This window comes from Lissotriton vulgaris, chromosome 1_1, assembly GCF_964263255.1.
Source record: "Lissotriton vulgaris chromosome 1_1, aLisVul1.2, whole genome shotgun sequence".
Taxonomy (NCBI): domain Eukaryota; kingdom Metazoa; phylum Chordata; class Amphibia; order Caudata; family Salamandridae; genus Lissotriton; species Lissotriton vulgaris.
Genome location: NC_141685.1, coordinates 712,034,837 through 712,054,213, shown reverse-complemented (window position 1 = coordinate 712,054,213; position 19,377 = coordinate 712,034,837). Strand labels below are relative to the sequence as shown.

Genomic DNA, 19,377 nt, shown 5'->3' with positions numbered 1-19,377 from the left:
TTCTACTAGACAACAATTAAGTTTGGAAAGCCAAATTTCTTTTTCACTTTACAATGGGAATAGTATTTAGCGAAAAATGTATTGTACTTATCTACAGGATACCTTCCTAGAAACAACGTCTGACTCAAGCACATACACAATCCTGGGTGACTTCAATTTTCACCTTGAAGCGAACAACGACCCTGACTCTGCCACATTAATCAATAATTTCCTCAGCTTTGACATGACGCAACTGATTTCAGAACCCACTCACTTAGCCGGACATACCCTTGATGGTATCTTCACAAATAACAACCACATCAAAATTATTTCGAACCAGCCGATCCCATGGTCCGACCACAATGTCATCTCCTTCAATCTACAATTAAAAAACCCAGTCAACTACCGTAGAGGTATCATACTCCCCGAAAAATCACGCCCCTGGAAAAAACTAGAACCAAATCTTCTAGCCAACACACTATCAAATAACTTCCCAGATTTTGATTCTGGCAATAGCGAACAGGGAGCTATGAAATTTCATAACTGGATAAGCCATGCAGTTGATAAATTGGCTTCAGTAGAAGTCAAAAAAGCTAGGAAACGATCTGCCACTGCACAGTGGTATTCCGCAGAGGTGAAGTCCATCAAACTCAAATGTCGGAGATTGGAGCGAGTGTGGCGCTCTGACTATAACCACTCACACAAATTAGAATACATGAAAGTCCTGCAGGAATACAAACTAGCGATATCCCAGGCCAAGTCAGTTTACTTCACGACCAAAATTCAAGGGGCCTCAAATACTTCCAAAGAACTACTCAAGACAGTAACCCATCTAGCCAAGAGTCCTCATGATATGGTCTTCTGCCCTAACCATGATTTTGTAATCAGTATCGCCACCTTCTTTCAACATAAGGTTCAGGCAGTTTATGATGACCTTAGCATCCTAGCAGCCAATACTAGGTTTGATAACAATGTACAGTCCATCTCTGCTACATCCAACTATTCTTGCTTCCCCATTCTTGAGGAGGCGCAGGTTAGTTCCCTACTCGCAACAATGAAATCAGGATCCCCATTAGATCCCTGTCCACCTTATGTACTGCATCTGATCCCGGAGACCATCACCACCGCCCTCACTCCGTTGCTAAATAAGGTCATCAACTCAGGAGAATTCCCTTCGAGCTGGAAGAAGGCTTGCATTCGACCTATCCTCAAGAAGGATACTCTTGGCCCCTCTGATCCTAAGCATTATCGGCCCATCTCCTGTCTACCATTACCAGCTAAAATTCTGGAAAAACACATGAACCAAGAAATCATGAGATATGTAGACCAAAATAAATTATTAGACTCCTCACAGCATGGTTTTAGACCCTACCATTCAACAGAGACTGCACTTATCTTGGCCACTGAAGATATTCGCAGAACCATGGATGAGGGTGGCAGAACGGCCCTTATCCTGTTGGACCTAACAGCAGCATTCGATACTGTCAATCATTCGATCCTGCTAACCAGACTGCAAACCTTAGGTTTTTCTGGTACCGCTCTTGCCCTTGTAAAATCTTTCTTGAACTCCCGCATTCAGCAAGTGCACTGGGAGGGGTTGAAATCCAATGAATTCACCCTCACCCAGGGCTTGGCACTATCACCTACAATGTTCAATTTATATGTCACCCCCCTAGCTGCATTAATAAAATCACATGGCCTACGATTAGTATCCTACGCCGACGACACTCAAATCGTCGTATCAATCTCCCAGTCCATAGAAGAGACAGCAGAGCGATTTAGGAATGCTCTCCTAGGTATCAAAAGCTGGATGAGCCATCATTTCCTAACACTAAACACAGATAAGACCGAGGTCATTGAGTTTGGTTAGAAACCTTCCGTATGGATTTATCTCTGGTGGCCTCCTGAGGCTGGTTCCTGCCCCAGCCCAGCAGACAAGGTCCGCAATCTTGGTTTTATTTTGGATAAAGACCTGTCTTGCAAGCCGCAAATCAACCAGATAAGTTCTGCTTGTTTCCACAGCATCAAGATTCTTAGGAAAATCCTGCCGTACATCCCGCCCACTCTGCAAAAGACTGTGATGGGAGCCTTAGTTATGTCACGGGTGGATTATTGTAATTCATTCTATCTGGGCACAGGAGAAAAACAACTGACTAAACTGCAGGCCATCCAAAATGCCGCAGCCAGGGTCCTCCTGAATCTCCCAAAAAGACATCCAACCTCCAAAGCCATTCGTGGACTTCACTGGCTCCCAGTTAGGCGCAGGGTTCAGTGTAAGGCCCTCTGCCTGGTCCATAGGTCCCTGCATGATAATGGCCCGCATGACCTCGTAAAACTCTTCTCCCGATACTCCCCCCCACGTATCTTGAGGTCAGCAACCCAGGATCTTTTCTGCCAGACCAGAATCAAGAAAGCGCGCTGGGGAGGAAAATCCTTCTCCCATCAAGCTTCCAAATTATGGAATTCGATGCCATCCATGCTCCGCTCACTAAAACCCAGAATGAGCTTTAGAAAGGCATTAAAAACATGGCTTTTCTCCCTGCTATAGTCACACCCCCCTGTGCTTCTACACCACAGCGCCAAGACGCCGCGGCATTTGAGCGCTCTACAAACAATTCAGTCAGTCAGAAAGGCTATGTTAAACAAATCGTATTATGTTTTATGAAATTCAGAATCATTTTACATGTATCATTTTAGTTTCTGGAAAAAGTTTTTGTTGATTTTTTGTGTTTTTATTCGATCATTAGGCTTTATGTATGAATGAATTGCATTGCATTTGTGACTTTGTTCGTCTCTGTGTTAGTTATGAAAATGAAGATGGTCTAAGCTACAGTCGGTCTGCTTCGTATTTAAGAAAATTTAAGAATTTAATAAGGAGCCCACAAACTAGTAGGGTATTTATTCTTTCTACAATTATGTATTTGATTTCATTCAAGCATTTTCGTCACACAAACGTTTATTTGCATCGTTTGGAGTTTTAGAATGTATGCTAGTATTGTGCTGATGCCCCTGAGCGAATAAAAACGTATTCTGATGTGTATTTATTTTATGAATGTTTAATTGGATCATATAAGCATGAGCAACAGAGGCTATACCGAAATGTTTTATTTTATACTTGACCATGTTCAATTGGTGTTTTTGAAAGCCTTTAAACATCGTAATACATAAATAACTCAATGAAGGCAGACGAACATAAATATGATAACCTCCCCCCATGCATTGAATATTTCCATAATGCACTTGTTTGTCTGCTCTCCCATGAACATGCGTATAAACCGCTCCAAAGCCTTACAAAATGTTTTACATTTTACAATGGATTGGTTATGTGCCATCCATTGTCCCTGATCTACTGTACTACTACGATAATACAATACTGTCTACGGTATTCCAGTCTAGAGTTGTGGTACCATGCCTACCAAAACTTCTCAAACTTGCAGGGCCCTCCTGACTTGTCTGTCACCTTCTTCCATAAACCAATCAAGGTTTTTACTGCAAAGTTTCAATATTGGAGACAGCCTGCTTTGCCTAATATATACTACATCTTGTTTGGCAAGTCCCACATCAGGAAATAGATTACAGTTATCACATGATTTCCACATCTCTTCTTGTGCCTATCTTAACCAATTTAGGAGGGTTTTACAGAGGACTGCCCACCTCCTCTTGTAAACTCCTCATTACTTCATACCAAAACCATTGAATTTGGGGGCATACCTAAATGTCTGATAGAGCCTGCTTCTTGTCTACATTCCCAAGTAATATTGAAGAATGGACGAAACAAAAGTCCGAAGCCGATACCTAAAATTATATATTAGGCGTACAATTTGTTAAGAGTTAGAAGCCCAATACTTGTCCTAATCGCCACTTTACTAAGTTATAGCAAAGCCTTCTACTAATCATTCAAAAGCATGCCTACTTACCAGTGTATTGTTTGTAAAGTTCTTACCACTCGCTCCATGTAGCCTAAAACCTACTACAAGTAGAATTTCTGTTACTACCAGCCCAAGACCAAATGAAGGTGCTGGCTTCCTCAAAACAGCCAAACCAGAGGATTCACAATACCTGAACTTCGAGAAAACAAGTGCATTTTCCTCTGGAGCAAATGTAGCTTTATAATTGTACAGCAAAGGCATGTTCTGTTTGTATTTTGAAATCTTAAAGGTCACAGTGCATATATCACAGAGAATAATAATACAGAAAAATACTTATCTGAAGACCTTAGTCTCAGAAATCCATCATCAGCGGATCAACAGCTCTCAGATGCGGCATGAGATAGATTCCTGACTCCAAAGAATATTTATGCCTTCGAAAAGTACAAACCTTGAACAACAGCCTCGTAGGGAAGATGCGAGCAATAGTGGTCTTTATCAGCTCCAGAGGAGCAGAGGGTGCTTACCCTGCAGAAACTGCACCACCCTATGGGTTTCCACAAATCCCAAACCCAGGAAAAGGGGTCCTCCCAAGAACGTGGGAGATGTGAGATTGAAAAGAGGAAGCTACAACTACTATTTTGTATAATATCAAAACACAAACCCCATGGACAAAGATCCTTGAAAGTAATAATCTGTGAGTAGGAGACTTATTGGGGTGGTAACTGGTGGGTACTATGCATATCTGAGCTGTTGCTATCTTTCAAATCGATAAAAAAGAGCATTAAGGACTGATTTGGCATGTGTCCATAGTCCCCAACTGTCATGACACATGTAGAGGACCTCCAACCCAGTGCATCACAGTGAGCACTCTCCAAAATGCCGGGATTTTAGGATTTCTGTCTCCTAGCCTATGCCTATCGTGAGAAATAAAGTATTAAAAATGGTTTCTAAACGAGAAAACTCTGTAGGAGCAAAAAGACCCAGAGCACCTGCCAAACCAAGCAAATCTCTACATCACGGAATGAAAAGATGACTAAGCTGCATCCTACACAACTTCCTGCTTAAAACTCAGAGTCCATCCTAGAGAAAGAGGACTTCAGTGTGAAGGGTCGATTCTTTATTTCGTCATGGTGAAGGCTACCCAATAATGTAAGGATAGGAAGGAAGAAGAGGGGCGAAGTGCTGATATACATTTATATCTGTGTAAATACATACAAACAAATGTTTGACTGGTTGATAATCCTGCCTTAGCGCCCTACGACGTCTTGAGGCTTGTGACGATTATCAGTCTCCCATCCCTCCCACTGACACATCTGATCATAATACATAAACATTCGTTTTCAGATCAAGCTATTCTTGTGTTGAGCACACAGTGCGCAACCTTTTTGACATACAGGGGCTCATTGCAAATATACAAAGTTGAGCTTAGTGCTTGACCACTGCCTTGCCCGCCTGACAAATTCTATGTATCAGTACATCATGAAGAATGCTGCCTCCATCACCACCTTTAGACTAACATTGGCCTGCATTACCTCCAGCAGCAATGCCTACCTCACCATTCATTGAGTGGTTGTCTTGTCAGTTCACCGGTTAATTATCATTGCTGACAGGAAAAGAATATTATTTGTATAAATACATACGTGTATGTGTTAACCTTTTTTCTGTCCTCTAGTGCAGTAACACACCTTCTTCCCTAACATGTAAGAAGTGGTTAACATTCAAAAGCCAAAATAAAGAGCCAGCAATAATGTTTTCAAATCAAGATGTAACAGAAAGATTAAATGGATAATGGTAGTTAAAATGATTTTAGTTTGATCCTTAAAATTGGTAGGTTTTAGAGAATACTAAAGTTAACAGCATAGTCATCAAATGTAAACCGGCAAGATAATAATAATTATGCAACCATAATCATACTAGCTATGCATATTTTATTTGTTTAATCATTAAAAAAACTATTTTTTTCTTGCAGGAAAATGACTTGAATGATATGTTAAGATCACTTTACAATCACCCTCTGCCAAAAGCCAACACTCTTGTAAATTTAAGCGTGGTATGTATTTTAACCATTTACTTTCAAAATATTCCAGTAATTCATGTTACAAAAAAGTATCTCTATAAATAATGTATTAAGACAGAAATTGCTGAAACAGCACTTGATCTTTCTGTTTGTATTTTGTGATTGTTGTAGTAATTCTCCACTGCATTATTTGAGCCAACTAAATCTGCTATCGACTATGCCCCCTCCGCCCCACACTCCCTTGCCTTCTCTATTGGTGTCACACTTCTAAAACAAACGTAATGTTTTGTCTTTGATAGGATATACAATATTCAGTTGACACAAGCAAAGGTTTCTTGCATCAAATGACTCAAGGGTACTAGTGCCGTAGTTAATAATCCTCTATTATGTTAAACTGTTAAGATGTAGCATGTTAGTACATATATGTAGCACTTTGTTAATAGTGATTTGCACTGTTATGGAAAGGATGTAGTTCATATTTGTAAAATAACGATTGATACAATTATTTTAGGTTAGGCTGTGTAGTGGCAGAATCAAAAAAGCAAAGGGCGATGATCAAATTTGAATTTGAGTGATGGCAGTGGTCACAAAAATGGGATAGGAAGAGCACTCCGTGGTCTTTATGGGAGTCTAAAGAGAACCAAGGACTTAGAGCAGGAGCAGACATTAAGCGAAAATGTATATATAATATAAGGAATTGCTATACTGTGACATATTTGAAAGCTATCCAAGAAAGCGGAATAAACAGGATAGGAGTAAGAGCCTGTGCAAAATGTTTAATTGTAAAAATATATGAGAAGAGATGATGACAAATAATATGGATAATCGAGTTAAGCATAAAGACATAAAATATCGCAAGCATGTCACTTGACCCGATGGCAAGAACCAAGGTGCAGGCAAGATAAAATTCAAGTTGGTTCTCCTGAGATTTCACATGAGTCAAAGTTCTTTTATGTTCTAATTTCTCAAATCATTTAACAATTATGAGAGGTTTGAATTATTACTGTTTTTTGTGACTCAAAGAGAATGAAGTCCGAGATTAAGCCATGACTCTTATAGATAGTTATTAGTGGAAAACCTAGTTGGGGCTTGGAGAGTGTCAGAGGAAAAGGCAACATTAGAGAAGCAGTGCTTGTTTATTGTTTATTTTACAGTTTGAGACACATGTAACAGGCCTCCAAAATACTGTGCCATAAAGTACTGTGTGACACCGAGGTACCAAGGAAGGCTTGTATGAGACAATGTAAAAATAGTATTTAAAGATAACTCCAGTAATCATTAGTTTTGTAAAGTATAAGCAAGAGAGAAATGCAGTTAATTGTGGATGAGAGGTGAAAGACAACTAATTGCCACACATTGTTTTGCTTTAAGTTTGGGAAGACTGCATAACTTTCTTACATATGGCATGCAATTTGAAAACTTCATTACTGATGAAAAGTGTAGCCTCTCACCCTTTCTACAGTGCTTCTCATGAAGAAATTCCTTTATTAGGAATTTGCCATATCAATGATTCCCTAAAGCAAATCCTTCGATCAGTCACCAGAGATTTATTTTTGGGTAGCATGCCTCAGGCATAGAGCCTGACTCCCTCCTACCCACCAAACCCACTCCAACAGCAAGAGCCTGATCTGCTTCCTTTCAACAAGAAAAGTGAAAACCCACAAGGTTCCTCCCCGGATAAGGAGGAGAACCAGGAGGGAACATTCAAATTGTGCCTCTTACTACAGGAGTCTTGCTCAGGGATCACGGTAAAACTATCATCTTTGAGCAGGAATCTACACCTGTATACATTAGTAAAGTTCTTCTATAAATAATGATGGAGCAGGCAACATAAGATAATACATTTTACAGTATAGATTGCTACTGGTAGTTTGTTTTCAAAACAGTTATTTTATTGACCGTCTGTACAGTCGGAAAAGGTTTTCAACTAGAAGTTTTGTGTAGCCTAACAATTATATTTGATAGATGTATGTAGCGCACAAACTTTATTTATACTGAGGCGTATGCACACATAGGCTGAAAAAATGTATATCTATAGTATAGCGTTGTTTTTCTGTGTATCAGAGGATCACAATGAATGGATTTGAACACTAATCAGCACATGTGGACTTTGTGAGACAGTGTACTGACATCACACTCTTCTCATGTTGTACAAGAACCAACAGATATTTATTTCAAGTGACCAAATCATGAAAACTCCATCAAGCCCCCTGTTGGTGAGTGAATGCATGGGCACTTTTGATCTTCCACTCAAATCATTTAATCAGTGGCTGAGTAGATATCTGTTTTTCTTGTATGGTTTTCTTATTTTTCCTGTTGTGTGGAAATTTCCTAAAGATCACATGTGATTTATAAATTTCCTTTTGAGGTAATTACTTCTGTCAACTCTTCCGTGCCGATTTTTACCTCTGTCCTTGTAGAATTTGTCAAGGCTTTTAAGGAAATAATTACATTTTACTATTGCCAATGAGTGTCCTCTTCACCGAGTCCTACTATAAAGGTAAAGTTATCAATTGTAAAGGTTCTTTTAGTGCATAATAAAACAGTGCCTTTCCGTTCAGTGTTTCTTAGAACGTTTGCATCAGCCTCAGGACAATGACACTGAGATTAGCAATGTTCTCATTTCCTATTTTATATGGGTAAAGAGGGATTATTAATGTTATTGTGATTCTTCTTATTCATTTTCACATTTGGTTTGTAAAACTCTCTTTTTGACCAATCCTGGTATGTGTTACATCTTTTCATTTTTTGTGAATCTTAATTTTATTTCAGGTTTTAAAATGTATGTTAAAGACCATTTCAGTTATGTAATTCACCTATCATAGGCTTGCCTGGCTTTAGAATGTGCTCCTATTCATTGTAATTTTCATAGAACAGCTTTGTCTTAGCCACATAACATTACTCTGGTTATTAGTTGAAGGGCAATTGTTGCGAGTGGTAATATATTATTCCTATATATAGTCTGTTAGCATCTTTCCTTAACTCTATACAGTTTTAGACTTTTAATTATCCCTAACTCATTCACTCATACTTCTTCAGTGGGTGGTATTTCAAAGTAACATTCTCACCCAAAATGGATGCTTTACAGAGACTTTGGAAATTTGAAAGATAAAGAAAGATTAACAGATCAAGACACCGCTTCAACAGGAGGTTTAAACTGATAATAAACAAGTTAAATGTAGGTCACGTAGTACAGGTACCACAACTCTTTTGCATAATTCCAAAAATGAACATTATCTGTTCCTGAAACTAAGGTTGAGGAGGAATGAGAAAAAAGGATGCAGTTTATAAGTGATTTAGAAAATAGTTTGCTTTAAAAAGACCAATGAAAGTGCAGGTCTGTTCTAACTACAACAGAAATTAATGGAGTTTAATAATATTCAACAGCACATGGAGTGGGGGCTGTGCTTCAGCAGAGTCCTTAGAAAGCATTTACTGTGGCATTTGCCTCTTGCATGTGACACCTTGAAAGTGAAATTGCGTAGCTGACAGAGGGGCTTTTTTACTATTCACATGAGCAGCAGGACTTTTTAGGTTTTCTTTGCGGGTTACAAGAAATCATTTTTCTCACTGATCATAAAACTTTTGTCATTGTTTTTAAGCAGGTGCATGAATCAATAGCTGTCTGATAGTCCCTCTCGTCATTTACATTTAGTGGCGCCCTTGAAATCTTTCCATTATCTTCCATTATTATGCGTAGAAGTATATCCCACCGCATTCATTGGTTAGAATTTCTGCTTTAATTCAGTGTTTATCAGATTGTCATTTTAAAAGACTTGATTATATAATTTTTATGTTGTCTTTCATATTTTGTATTAGTTCCATTCCTGAATAATTCTACAAACGAGGAAACATATTCAAGTCTAGATACCAGCACTTAGAGTATACATTATTGGGATGGTGTTTCTCAAATTGCTCAGCCTTTTTCAGTGTCCTGAATATCCAATATAATACAAACATAATTTCTTTGAAGTGCTGAATGCATAAGTATTTTATGCAAAGTGCTAATTTTTTTTTTTTTTTTTTTTTTAAGACGTTTATTAATGTTCAAGGGTACAGTACATATAGCAAAGCCTACAACCCTGCGGGCCGGCTGCAAATGAACGGTGAATCGTGAGGGTGTGGGCCATCATAAAAGGGCATGTCATTGCGTCCCTTGTGTCCCCGGTGTGCTAGGACATGGATAAGATAGCCACATTTTCGTAAGTCTAGAAAGGAAAAGTCCATAAACGACGCCTTGTTTTTCTTTTTTTTTTTCTAGAACTGAGCCATGAAATCGGCAAACTAAACAAAACAGTTCGTATCGGTATGTCCCAATGTTCCTATCGCGGCTTCCCCACTCAAAGTCCGTCCCACTTGCACGGTGCTAGTAGGAGCCACCTCTGATCGGTGTGTTGTTTGCCGATGCTGTTACAGTGCAACTGGAGGTCAGAGGTGTGTGTGCGCAAGTGTGCCTGAACTTAGAGTGGGACAGCCCCTGTGAGCCATGGTGTGTCATCGGTCGCCGGCCTTGTTAGTGGAGCATGTGGCAATCAGGTGGAGGAGCCTCGCCGTCGGTATGGCTATCGGCGTCTACGCCTGCAGTCTCCGTCTGTAGTGCCGCCAGCGGCTCCTACTCACTTCAACACGGGGGGCCAGAGAGGCCACCGTCTGTGAGCAGGGGTCCGATACTGCAAACATGCAAACATATATGTGAAAGTGGGTGGGGGGGGTGGAGTGTGCTTGCGGGGGCGATGTCAGCAACTCTGTGCTTGGGGCGCGCTGCTGGGCAATGGCCGCTGATGGGCGCCCGCGTGGGCGTTGGGTCGTATCCGAGGTCTACGCGCTGGCTGATTCTTGTCTGTGTCAGGGGGGGGGGGGGCGCCGCTTGCGGTGGTTCCTGCGATACAGCATTAGCCTCTGTGACCCGCCTCCGGTTTCACTCATTCTACGTGAGCCCTCTGACAGTGCCCTCCCCCTGCATGGACCCCAGGATGCCATCCCAGAGCTGTGCTATCGGGAACTGCCGCAGGCCCGCTATTTCTTCCCGGTGGAGCGCCGTGCCTTCCGCCCTGGCCCAGTTTGTAAAGGATGTGAACCAGTGTTTTGGGGCAGGCGGTTCCCGCCGTTTCCAGTGTCGCGTAAGCAGCCGTTTGGCCGTGATGAGGCCCAAATCCCAGAATCGTGCCTGTGTTTTGTTCAGCTTGGTTCTTTTATAGAGTCCGAGAATGCACGCCTCCCACGTGTCCGGCAGGCCCGGGCCCGTGCTGTGATTCAGGAGTGAGGTCACCTCCCCCCAGTACGTGGTCAGGGATGGGCAGTGCCAAAGCATGTGCAGGATATCTGCGCCCAACAGGTCACATCTGGGACAAACGGCAGTGTCGATCGCGAAGTACCTGTTTATTCTATCTGGCGTTAGGTATGCCTGGTGCAATATGTACAGTTGGATGATGCGGAAGCGGGAATTGCGGGGGATGTTTACGGGGCTAGCTAGTACCAGGTTCCACTCCTTATCCGTCCAATCCCTCCCACGGTGCGCCGCCCACTTAGCCCTAATCTGCTGTGTGGGTTTTTGCGTGTGGATGAGAAGCGCCTGCGCTAACCAATGCGTGATGTGCGAGCCTCTGCCCATTACATGTAGATATTGGACCAGGTGGTGCATCGGCGGCTCATCCTGGATGTCACCCCAGGAGTCAGTGTATGCCCGCAGTACCGACGCGTGGAGTAGGAACTGCCCGGCCGGGAGTCCCGTGGTGTCAGATAACTCCGCGAATGAGAGCAGGGCCCCGTCAACATACAGGTCACCCATGGTCTCTACTCCAGCTGTGACCCAGTGGTCCAGATTGCGCGGCGTAACCATCCCGCTCCTCCTGGGGGTGCCCAGCAGGGGGAGGGCAGGAGCATATGGTCTGGTAGTTTGCGTCAGCTTCAGGCTGCGGAGAAAACATTTGCGGGCCACGGCCACATGCAAGGGCAGGGGACGGGGTCCCTTGGTCAATGGGTGAAACAGGGCGCAGGTCTGGGGATGCGTCCATTGGTAGTCCGCAGTGGCCGTATCGTCCAGATGTGCATCGCTGAGCCAGTACGTCACCCATTGGAGCTGTGCGGCCAAGTAATACAGCTCCATGTTGGGGACAGCCAATCCTCCCTCCGCGGTCGGGGAGTACAGTTTAGCCAGCGCCACTCGAGGTCGCCCCGAGTTCCAGATCAAGCCACGAAGCATTGATTCCAGATCGCGGAATATCCGCGTGGGGACATACGTGGGGATATTCGCGAAGTGATATAGCAGCCTAGGGAGCGCTATCATTTTAGTAAGGGCTATGCGGCTGGGCACGTTCAGCGGAAGGGTTTTCCAAAATGACATCTGAGCTCGCAGAGAAGAAATGGCGCGCACCAGGTTGCCCTCCAGTAAGTCCTGTGGGTCTCTATAGATGTGTAGTCCTAGGTATTTAAACGTGGTCGGGTACCAAGCGAGCCTGGCCCCTCCAAGATGCACATCGCATTCCTCCTGGTCACGGCTGAACGAGTATGCCCCGGACTTGGCCCAATTGACCCTGAGGCCCGAGACCTCTGCGAAGGTCTGGAAGACGTCCGATAGCTCGGCTGGCACCGCGGTGAGGTCCCGCACATAAAGCAGCAGGTCGTCTGCGTAGAGTGAGACTATGTGCGTTCCGTCAGCCAATGGGATCCCCCATTCCGCTCCTCTGTCCCGTAGCAGAGCCGCTAGTGGTTCAATGGCTAAGGAGAAGAGGAGGGGCGACAGGGGGCAGCCTTGCCTGGTGCCTCTACGCACCCCGATCTTCTCCGACAGCAGCCCTCCCGTCCTCACTCGGACACTGGGTCTCTGGTAGAGCAGTCCGACCATGTCAGCGAATGCATCTCCCACCTCGAATCTGTCCAGCACGGCTCCCAGGTATGGCCATTCTACCGAGTCGAAGGCCTTCTCCAGGTCCAGGACCAGGCACCCCGATCTAGGCCAATGCGTCAGAGCCGCTTCCTGAATCCGGAAGAGGCGGCGTAGATTACGAGACGTGCTCCGCGCCGGCATGAAGCCGTTTTGATCTGCGTGTACCAGAGTTGGTGCCTCCAGGGCCAGGCGGCGGGCCAGGAGGGAGGTGAAAATTTTATAATCAGTATTTAGCATGGCCAACGGCCTATAGGACCCCATGAGTGCGCCATCTCTGCCCGGCTTCAGCAGCGAGACCAGGTTTGCCTCGTTAAGCGAGTCTGGGAGTGCTGATTCTTCCATTGCAGTATTGTACAATTTGAGCAACTCCGGAACCAGCGTGTCTGAACACGCCTTAAAAAATTCGGCGGGCAGTCCATCCGGGCCAGGTGATTTGCCGTTGGACAGTGCGAAAATGGCCTCGCGTATTTCTTCAGCGGAGAATGGCGCCCCCAGGGCGTCTTGCTGCGAGCCTATAAGGGAGGGCAGCGGGATGTCCGCCAGGTATTCTGCTATGTAGGCCGCAGTTACTCTCAGTTGCGATTTGTATAGGGCCCGATAGTGTCCCACAAACGCTTGGTGTATCCTGTTTTGGGTATACACTAGTTCTCCCTCAGTCGTGCGGATGACTGAGACCGGCTCCGTGCGTTCCTCCTGCCTGACTAACCGGGCCAGTAGCCTACCGGGCTTGTCACCGTGCTGGTGCACTCGCGCCGAATGGGCCGCAAAGTTGACGTGCCGCAGCCGTTCCAGTAGCGTTTCGTGTTCCGCCCGGGCCGCCTGCAGCCGGTCACCTGCACCCCCCACCGCCTCCTGCTCCCCGTCGAGTAGGTCCGCTTCCACCCTGCGCAAGTCCTCCTCCAGCTTCCGCCGTATGCTCCCCTGAGTGCTCAAGCAATGTCCCCGTACCACCACCTTGAATGCGTCCCACTCTACCCTCGGGGAGGATGCTGTATCTGAATTGTCTTCGAAGTATTGCGCTACGCTGGCCTGCAGGGAATCTCTAAAGGGGCCATCTAGCAGTAATGCAGGTTGCAATCGCCACGTGGGGATTGGTGGGCGCGGGCGTTCCCAGGCCATGTGCAGTGTATGGGGGTTGTGGTCTGAATGTGTCCTACCCAGGTATTGAGAGTCAGTGATATGGGGCAACATGTCCGCTGACACCATGTATCTGTCGAGGCGAACATGTAATGCATGTGCTCCCGAGAAGTATGAGTACACCCTAGTGTTCGGATTATGCGCACGCCATGCATCTTTCAGACCCCACTGTGTCGCCCACTGTGTGAGTGTCCTCGTGGCCCCCTGGGATGTCGCCTCTGGCCTCGGCGGGACCGAACGGTCCAGCACTGGGTCTAGTACCGCGTTATAGTCGCCTCCCAGGATCCATGGGACGCCGTGCCAGGGCGCTAATTTCTCTGAGATACGCGCCAGGAAGGTGCCCTGATCCGTGTTTGGAGCGTAAATGGACGCCAGGACCACCGGTTGCCCGTCTATGCGACCCTTCACCAGGACATACCTCCCCTCCGCATCTATGTGAACGTCCGACATCACAAAGGGGGTTCCCGGCTTTACCCACAGCAGTGCCCCGCGGGCGTACGAGGAGTATTCAGTGGCATACAGTTGTCCCCTCCATCTCCGCCTCAGCGCAGTCACCTCCGCCCCACTCAGGTGTGTTTCCTGCAATAGCGCGACCTGCACGTTCTGCCTCTTCAAGTAGGAGTAGATTTGGTACCTGCGCGCGGGTGTGTGCATACCTCTAATGTTCCATGTGCATATTTTTATGGCAGACATTTCAGCATTACACATTCCCCCCTGACCCTCCCAATAGCAGCGGCGCCACCAAAGGCCCCAGCAGTGGCTCTCCCAGCTCTTCCGTTCCCACCCCCCACAGTACACTCAGCAAAGTTTGGGAAAACATAAGGACAGGAAAAAAAACAGTAAAGAACAACAACCAACAGCGGGCTATCCCCACTAAAATACCAAAAGGGCAGTGGCGGAACGGGCCACCGTCCATACTCTTAGGAGAGAGGAACATTCTTACTTTGTTTAAGGGGCAGTGTGTGCTAAGCACAAGTTCGGCAGGATGGATATATAGTCAGTTTAGGGGAAGCAGGCCGCTTCCCTGAGCCATTCAATACAGGACGTTAGTGGCCGCCCACTGCGGTCCAATGCTCCAAGTTGCCCATCCTGTGTGCGGCCAGGCGCAGATGCGTGCTAAAAGACCACCCCCTCAGTGCCCTCCCAGCTTACCACCAGCACCATAAGGGCAGTACTCACTGTTCCAGGTGTCCACAGTTCGGTCAGCTGGCAGGGGGGGGGGGGGGGTGGGAGGTGTCTCCAGCAGTGGCGGGCGCCAATTGCGCATCATCGTCCAGGCGACCACTGCCAACCCTTCCCTCGTCGCGGCAAGGCCAGTGCAGACATCCCCCGTAGGATCAGTGGATCAGGTCTGAGGTTTGCGGCGTGACAATGGGCAGTTCCACCGAGATCTGTGAGTTCGGGATCCCGTATATGGCCTCGTCGTCGTCGCTAGGTACCGGCTGTTGGCCGTCCTCCTGGGCCGTCTCATGGGAGGATGAGTTGCTTATTTGGGAGACCTTCTGCAATGCATCGCGTTGTTCTCGGCGCATCTGGTCCAGTGTGGGGTAGAGTCCCGCCCCCTCCTCCGCGTGCTGGGACTGTTGGGTCCTGTGCCTGCGGCGTCGTCGTGGTCCTCGCGGCCTGGTCCTCGTCTCGCCTCCGCGAGAGTGTTCCGGTGCCGTGTCCGTGCCCCCGTCCAGCCACTCGTTGGCCTCCTCAGGTGTGCTGAAGAAGTAAGTGCTGTCTCCCGCCACCACTCTCAGCTTGGCAGGGAACAGTAGGGAGTACTTGAGGCCCGCGGTGCGTAGTCTCCTCTTCACTTCCATGAAGTCGTGCCTCTGGCGCTGCACCTGGATGGTGTAGTCGGGGAAGAACATGACCGACGCGTTGTCTATGCGTACCTCGCCCAATCGCCGTGCCTCTCGCAGCACCGTGTCTCTGTCCCTATAGTTCAGTATCCTGAAGAGCAACGGCCTCGGGTTGGCGCCGGTGGTATAGGGCCTCGTTGGCACCCGATGTGCGCGCTCCACGACGAAGTGCGGTGACAACGAGCCTTCGGGCAAAAGTGTCCGCAGCCAGTCTTCCACATGTTCGGCCGGGCGGGCCCCTTCCCATTTCTCAGGAACCCCCACAAGTCTAATGTTGTTGCGCCTCGCCCTCCCTTCCGCGTCTTCAGCCCTGTCCTCCAGGAACTCCACTCTGTTCAGGAGGTCCTGCACTTGCCTGTCTGTCTGAGTGACCTTGGGCTCGATCTCCTTCACTGCGCCCTCCAGGGTCTTGGTTCTGTCGGACAATTTCCTATGGTCATCACGCAGGAGGGTCAAGTCCACTGCGACCCCATCAATTTTGGACTCCAGGGAGGTTCTAGTTTGCTGGAGGGACTGCTCCATCCGTTCCACCGCTGCCAGCACGCTGTCGAGCCTCGCGGCCAGTTGCTCGGCGGCCATATTGTGTACCTGTTTGCCCGTCTTCCCCTTCGGCGGGGCCCCTCCAGTCCCAGTGCGGGTCCGCACTCCCCCGGACATGTGCGGGTGGCGCCTGTCCTGCAGGGTCGGCCCCCGGTGCTACTCCAGTGATGGTGTCCCCTGAAGTGCTGCGCTCCTGGGTTGGGGCCCCGCGAGTGCTAGCTGGTCCCGCAGGTTAGGTCGTCGTTGTTGTCCCCTGAGGGGGGGGGTCCTCCAGCGGGTGGCCTTGTGTGGGGGCCTCGGCGCGGATGGGGGGGTCCTGTCCTCCCCGTCGCCCCTGGCGGTCTGTGGCCGCGCCGGGTGTCCTCCGGAGCGCTAGCGGGTCACGGCCCTGCCACTCCGCCCCAGTTGTAGTGGGGGCTGGGGGGGCCAGCACGGTGTGCGGGTCCAAAGGGTCCAGGCGTCGTGAACGGGTCTGGTCACCAGTTCCGGCCCGGGTCACAGCCTCTCGTGTGCCTCGCTGTCCCTCAGGCAGTTATTATCCCCGTGGGGGGGCCCCGCAGGCGGGCCCGGCGTGGAGCGCACCGTCGCGTGTCTCCGTCTCAGGGGGGGGCGGTCAGTCTGCCTCCGGCAGTGGTGTGGCGACCAGGCGAGGGGGGGGCGGTCTGCCCTTCTGCGGGTCTTGGGGTCGCAATGCCTGGGCTGTCGCTCCGCGCGGGCTCCTCTATGCTGATGGGCGCAGGAGGGACTCACCGCGTGGCTCTGATGTCTGCACAGTGTCTCGGAGAGGAGCCCCCGCTGGTCGGGGCCGCCTCGTCACCGGCGCCTCTCCGGGGTCGACCTCCACACCTCGCCTGCCCCAGGTGTGCCCCAGGTGTGCCGTCAGGAAGACCAGGGAGTCCGCCAACTCGCAGGGCAGCAGTCGCGCGACGGCCGCGATGTGGGGGCTGGGGGCCCGCTTTCCGCTTGGTCCGGGCTCTTCGCTGGAGTCCTGCAACGAGTCGAGGCGATCGCCGGGCCACCAGAGGTCGTTCCCAGCGCGGCAGCAGCCGGCCAGGGGGCCGCAGACAGTGTGGTGTGGCCTACCAGTTGGGGCCTGTGAGCTGGGTCCAAGCCTCGGTCTCCCGTAGTTGCCCCGCCGGCCAGGTGTCAGCAGATCCCGCGGGAGGTCCGCAGGATAGGTCGGGGTCAGCCCCGTCGGAGCCCCGAATCAAAAGTCGGCCAGATTGCCGAGGAGAGCTCCGGGAAGGTCCGCCAGCAGTTTCGGGCGGCTAGGGTTAAATGTGGCGGAGAAACGGCTCAGGGAAGGGGAGCTTAGCACGGAGCTCTACCCTAGTGCGTCCTCCGCCATTGCGTGCTTAGCCACGCCCCTTTATGCAAAGTGCTAATAATATACATGTCACATGCCTTGTGACTTTAGCCTTGACAATGTCTTTCCCAATATTTCAATGCTGGCTATATCTTAACTTCATTCATTTTTCGACAGATACTTATACCAAATGCTGTCAATTTCATTCTTCATGGTGCCTGGACTAATAAGACTCATTTCAAAGTTCAGGATTTGTTATGTTGCATCCTATAGCTGTAATAATGTCACCCATGATCTTAACATGGAATATTTTGATGCTAGTATTTTTCCTACATCCTTATAACTTAATAAATCCCAGGACTGGAAGCCACCATTTCTAAATAGTTTGCCAAAACATGAAGTTCAATAGTGCATAGATCTTGTTCAGATGGGGTTCTAAGCATTCCAGGGAATCTGGGACCTGTCTGGGTTTAAATGTTTGCAGATGGTATGGAAATTTAGATGCAACCTCAAACCGTGTCTTTAATTGTTTGCTGTATTGCTTTGAACTTGGTTATATTCAATAGCATGAGATATGAAAATTCTTTAAGAAAATGCTCTGTTGGATAATTCGTGGAATGCGCCCAAATATTCCTCTGATTCTTAATGTGATAAAAACAAATGTCATTGAATATTTTAATTATAAAGTCCAATAGTAATAGTGACTATACAGAAAATGCTTTCTCTTTCTTTTAAGTCTCACGTATTGTCGTGTAGTTCCGATATTACCCATACAGGACCTGCACGTTCGAATAACATAAACTGCGGGTTTGGTGGCAGACTGATTCTGAGCAATCCTACCGAGAAATGTTAGCCTATTTGCATTAGCTAGCTCACAGTGCCACTAGTGTCTCCTCTTATCGGGGGGATGAATAGTTTCTGGCAACCTTAGAACATGACAACTCTGATCCCTCAGTATTGTGGAAACAATGTACTACTTTTCACACAGTCACTCATGCTCACTTACTTTGTCTCAGAGATACACAGAATAAGCAGGCTGGGCATTTCAATAAGTATTTATTGAACTGTTGTTATTCTTGTGTAAAATATATGAGCTGCAACAACCATTTGATAGTAGCCGAGATATATGATTAGCAGTACAGTGAATATAAAAGGATAGTACAGTTCTACCATCTTGCAATAAGCATGAATAAATACATATATATATAATGCAGGATAAAAGTGTGCATACTCCTGCGATGCCTATCTAGATGTATGAGTAGATGTGAAGCCAAGAATCCCTCTAGGATTTCGTCGAACCCCATTACCTGAAGTGTGAGAATGTAGGACCCCGCCCTGGTCTCGAGTTGGACAACCCGCAAGGGATGTGTCAGATGACTGTCAGCTGGAGCGTCTGCATGCAGGTGCCTCAGCGTCTCTGGTCAGTGGCCTGGAAGTCTCGGTTCCCTCTTCCTAACACTAGCAAGATGTGCTGTATTTATCCAGAAAGTACCTAGGGCTCCTTTGTCCCTTGTCTCATGAATTGGCCACTGTTGGATTTGAGGATGACGTATGGAATGAAACTTGTACATAGATATGGTGCAGTAGCCTCTGCCTGGTTTCCGAGAACCTTATTAACACTCATACTGTGTGAGTCTGTTGATGAAGTTATAGGACTCTATTGTTTAGGAGAAACCCTGCTTCTGCACCCAGGACTGGAACTAGGTAAAGGCTCAATCCTAAAGGCTCATTACTGTTTAGTATGAGGGGGATAATGTAGGTGACAGTGTATGATATTACCAGGGCCTATATTA

General features: G+C 47.5%; 1 protein-coding gene across 2 annotated transcripts in view; it reads left to right on the top strand.

Annotated features, from left to right (window-relative positions):
• DENND1B (DENN domain containing 1B) overlaps window positions 1-19,377 on the top strand; it is a 1,279,546-nt gene that overhangs the window by 663,787 nt on the left and 596,382 nt on the right. Inside the window, exons 7-8 of one of the 2 annotated variants that reach the window (XM_086954820.1) lie at window positions 5,818-5,898; window positions 8,022-8,081. In XM_086954820.1, coding sequence (XP_086810946.1) covers window positions 5,818-5,898; window positions 8,022-8,081 — 141 coding nt within the window. The remainder of the gene's footprint in view (window positions 1-5,817; window positions 5,899-8,021; window positions 8,082-19,377) is intronic. The other variant, XM_086954825.1, reaches the window with a different exon arrangement.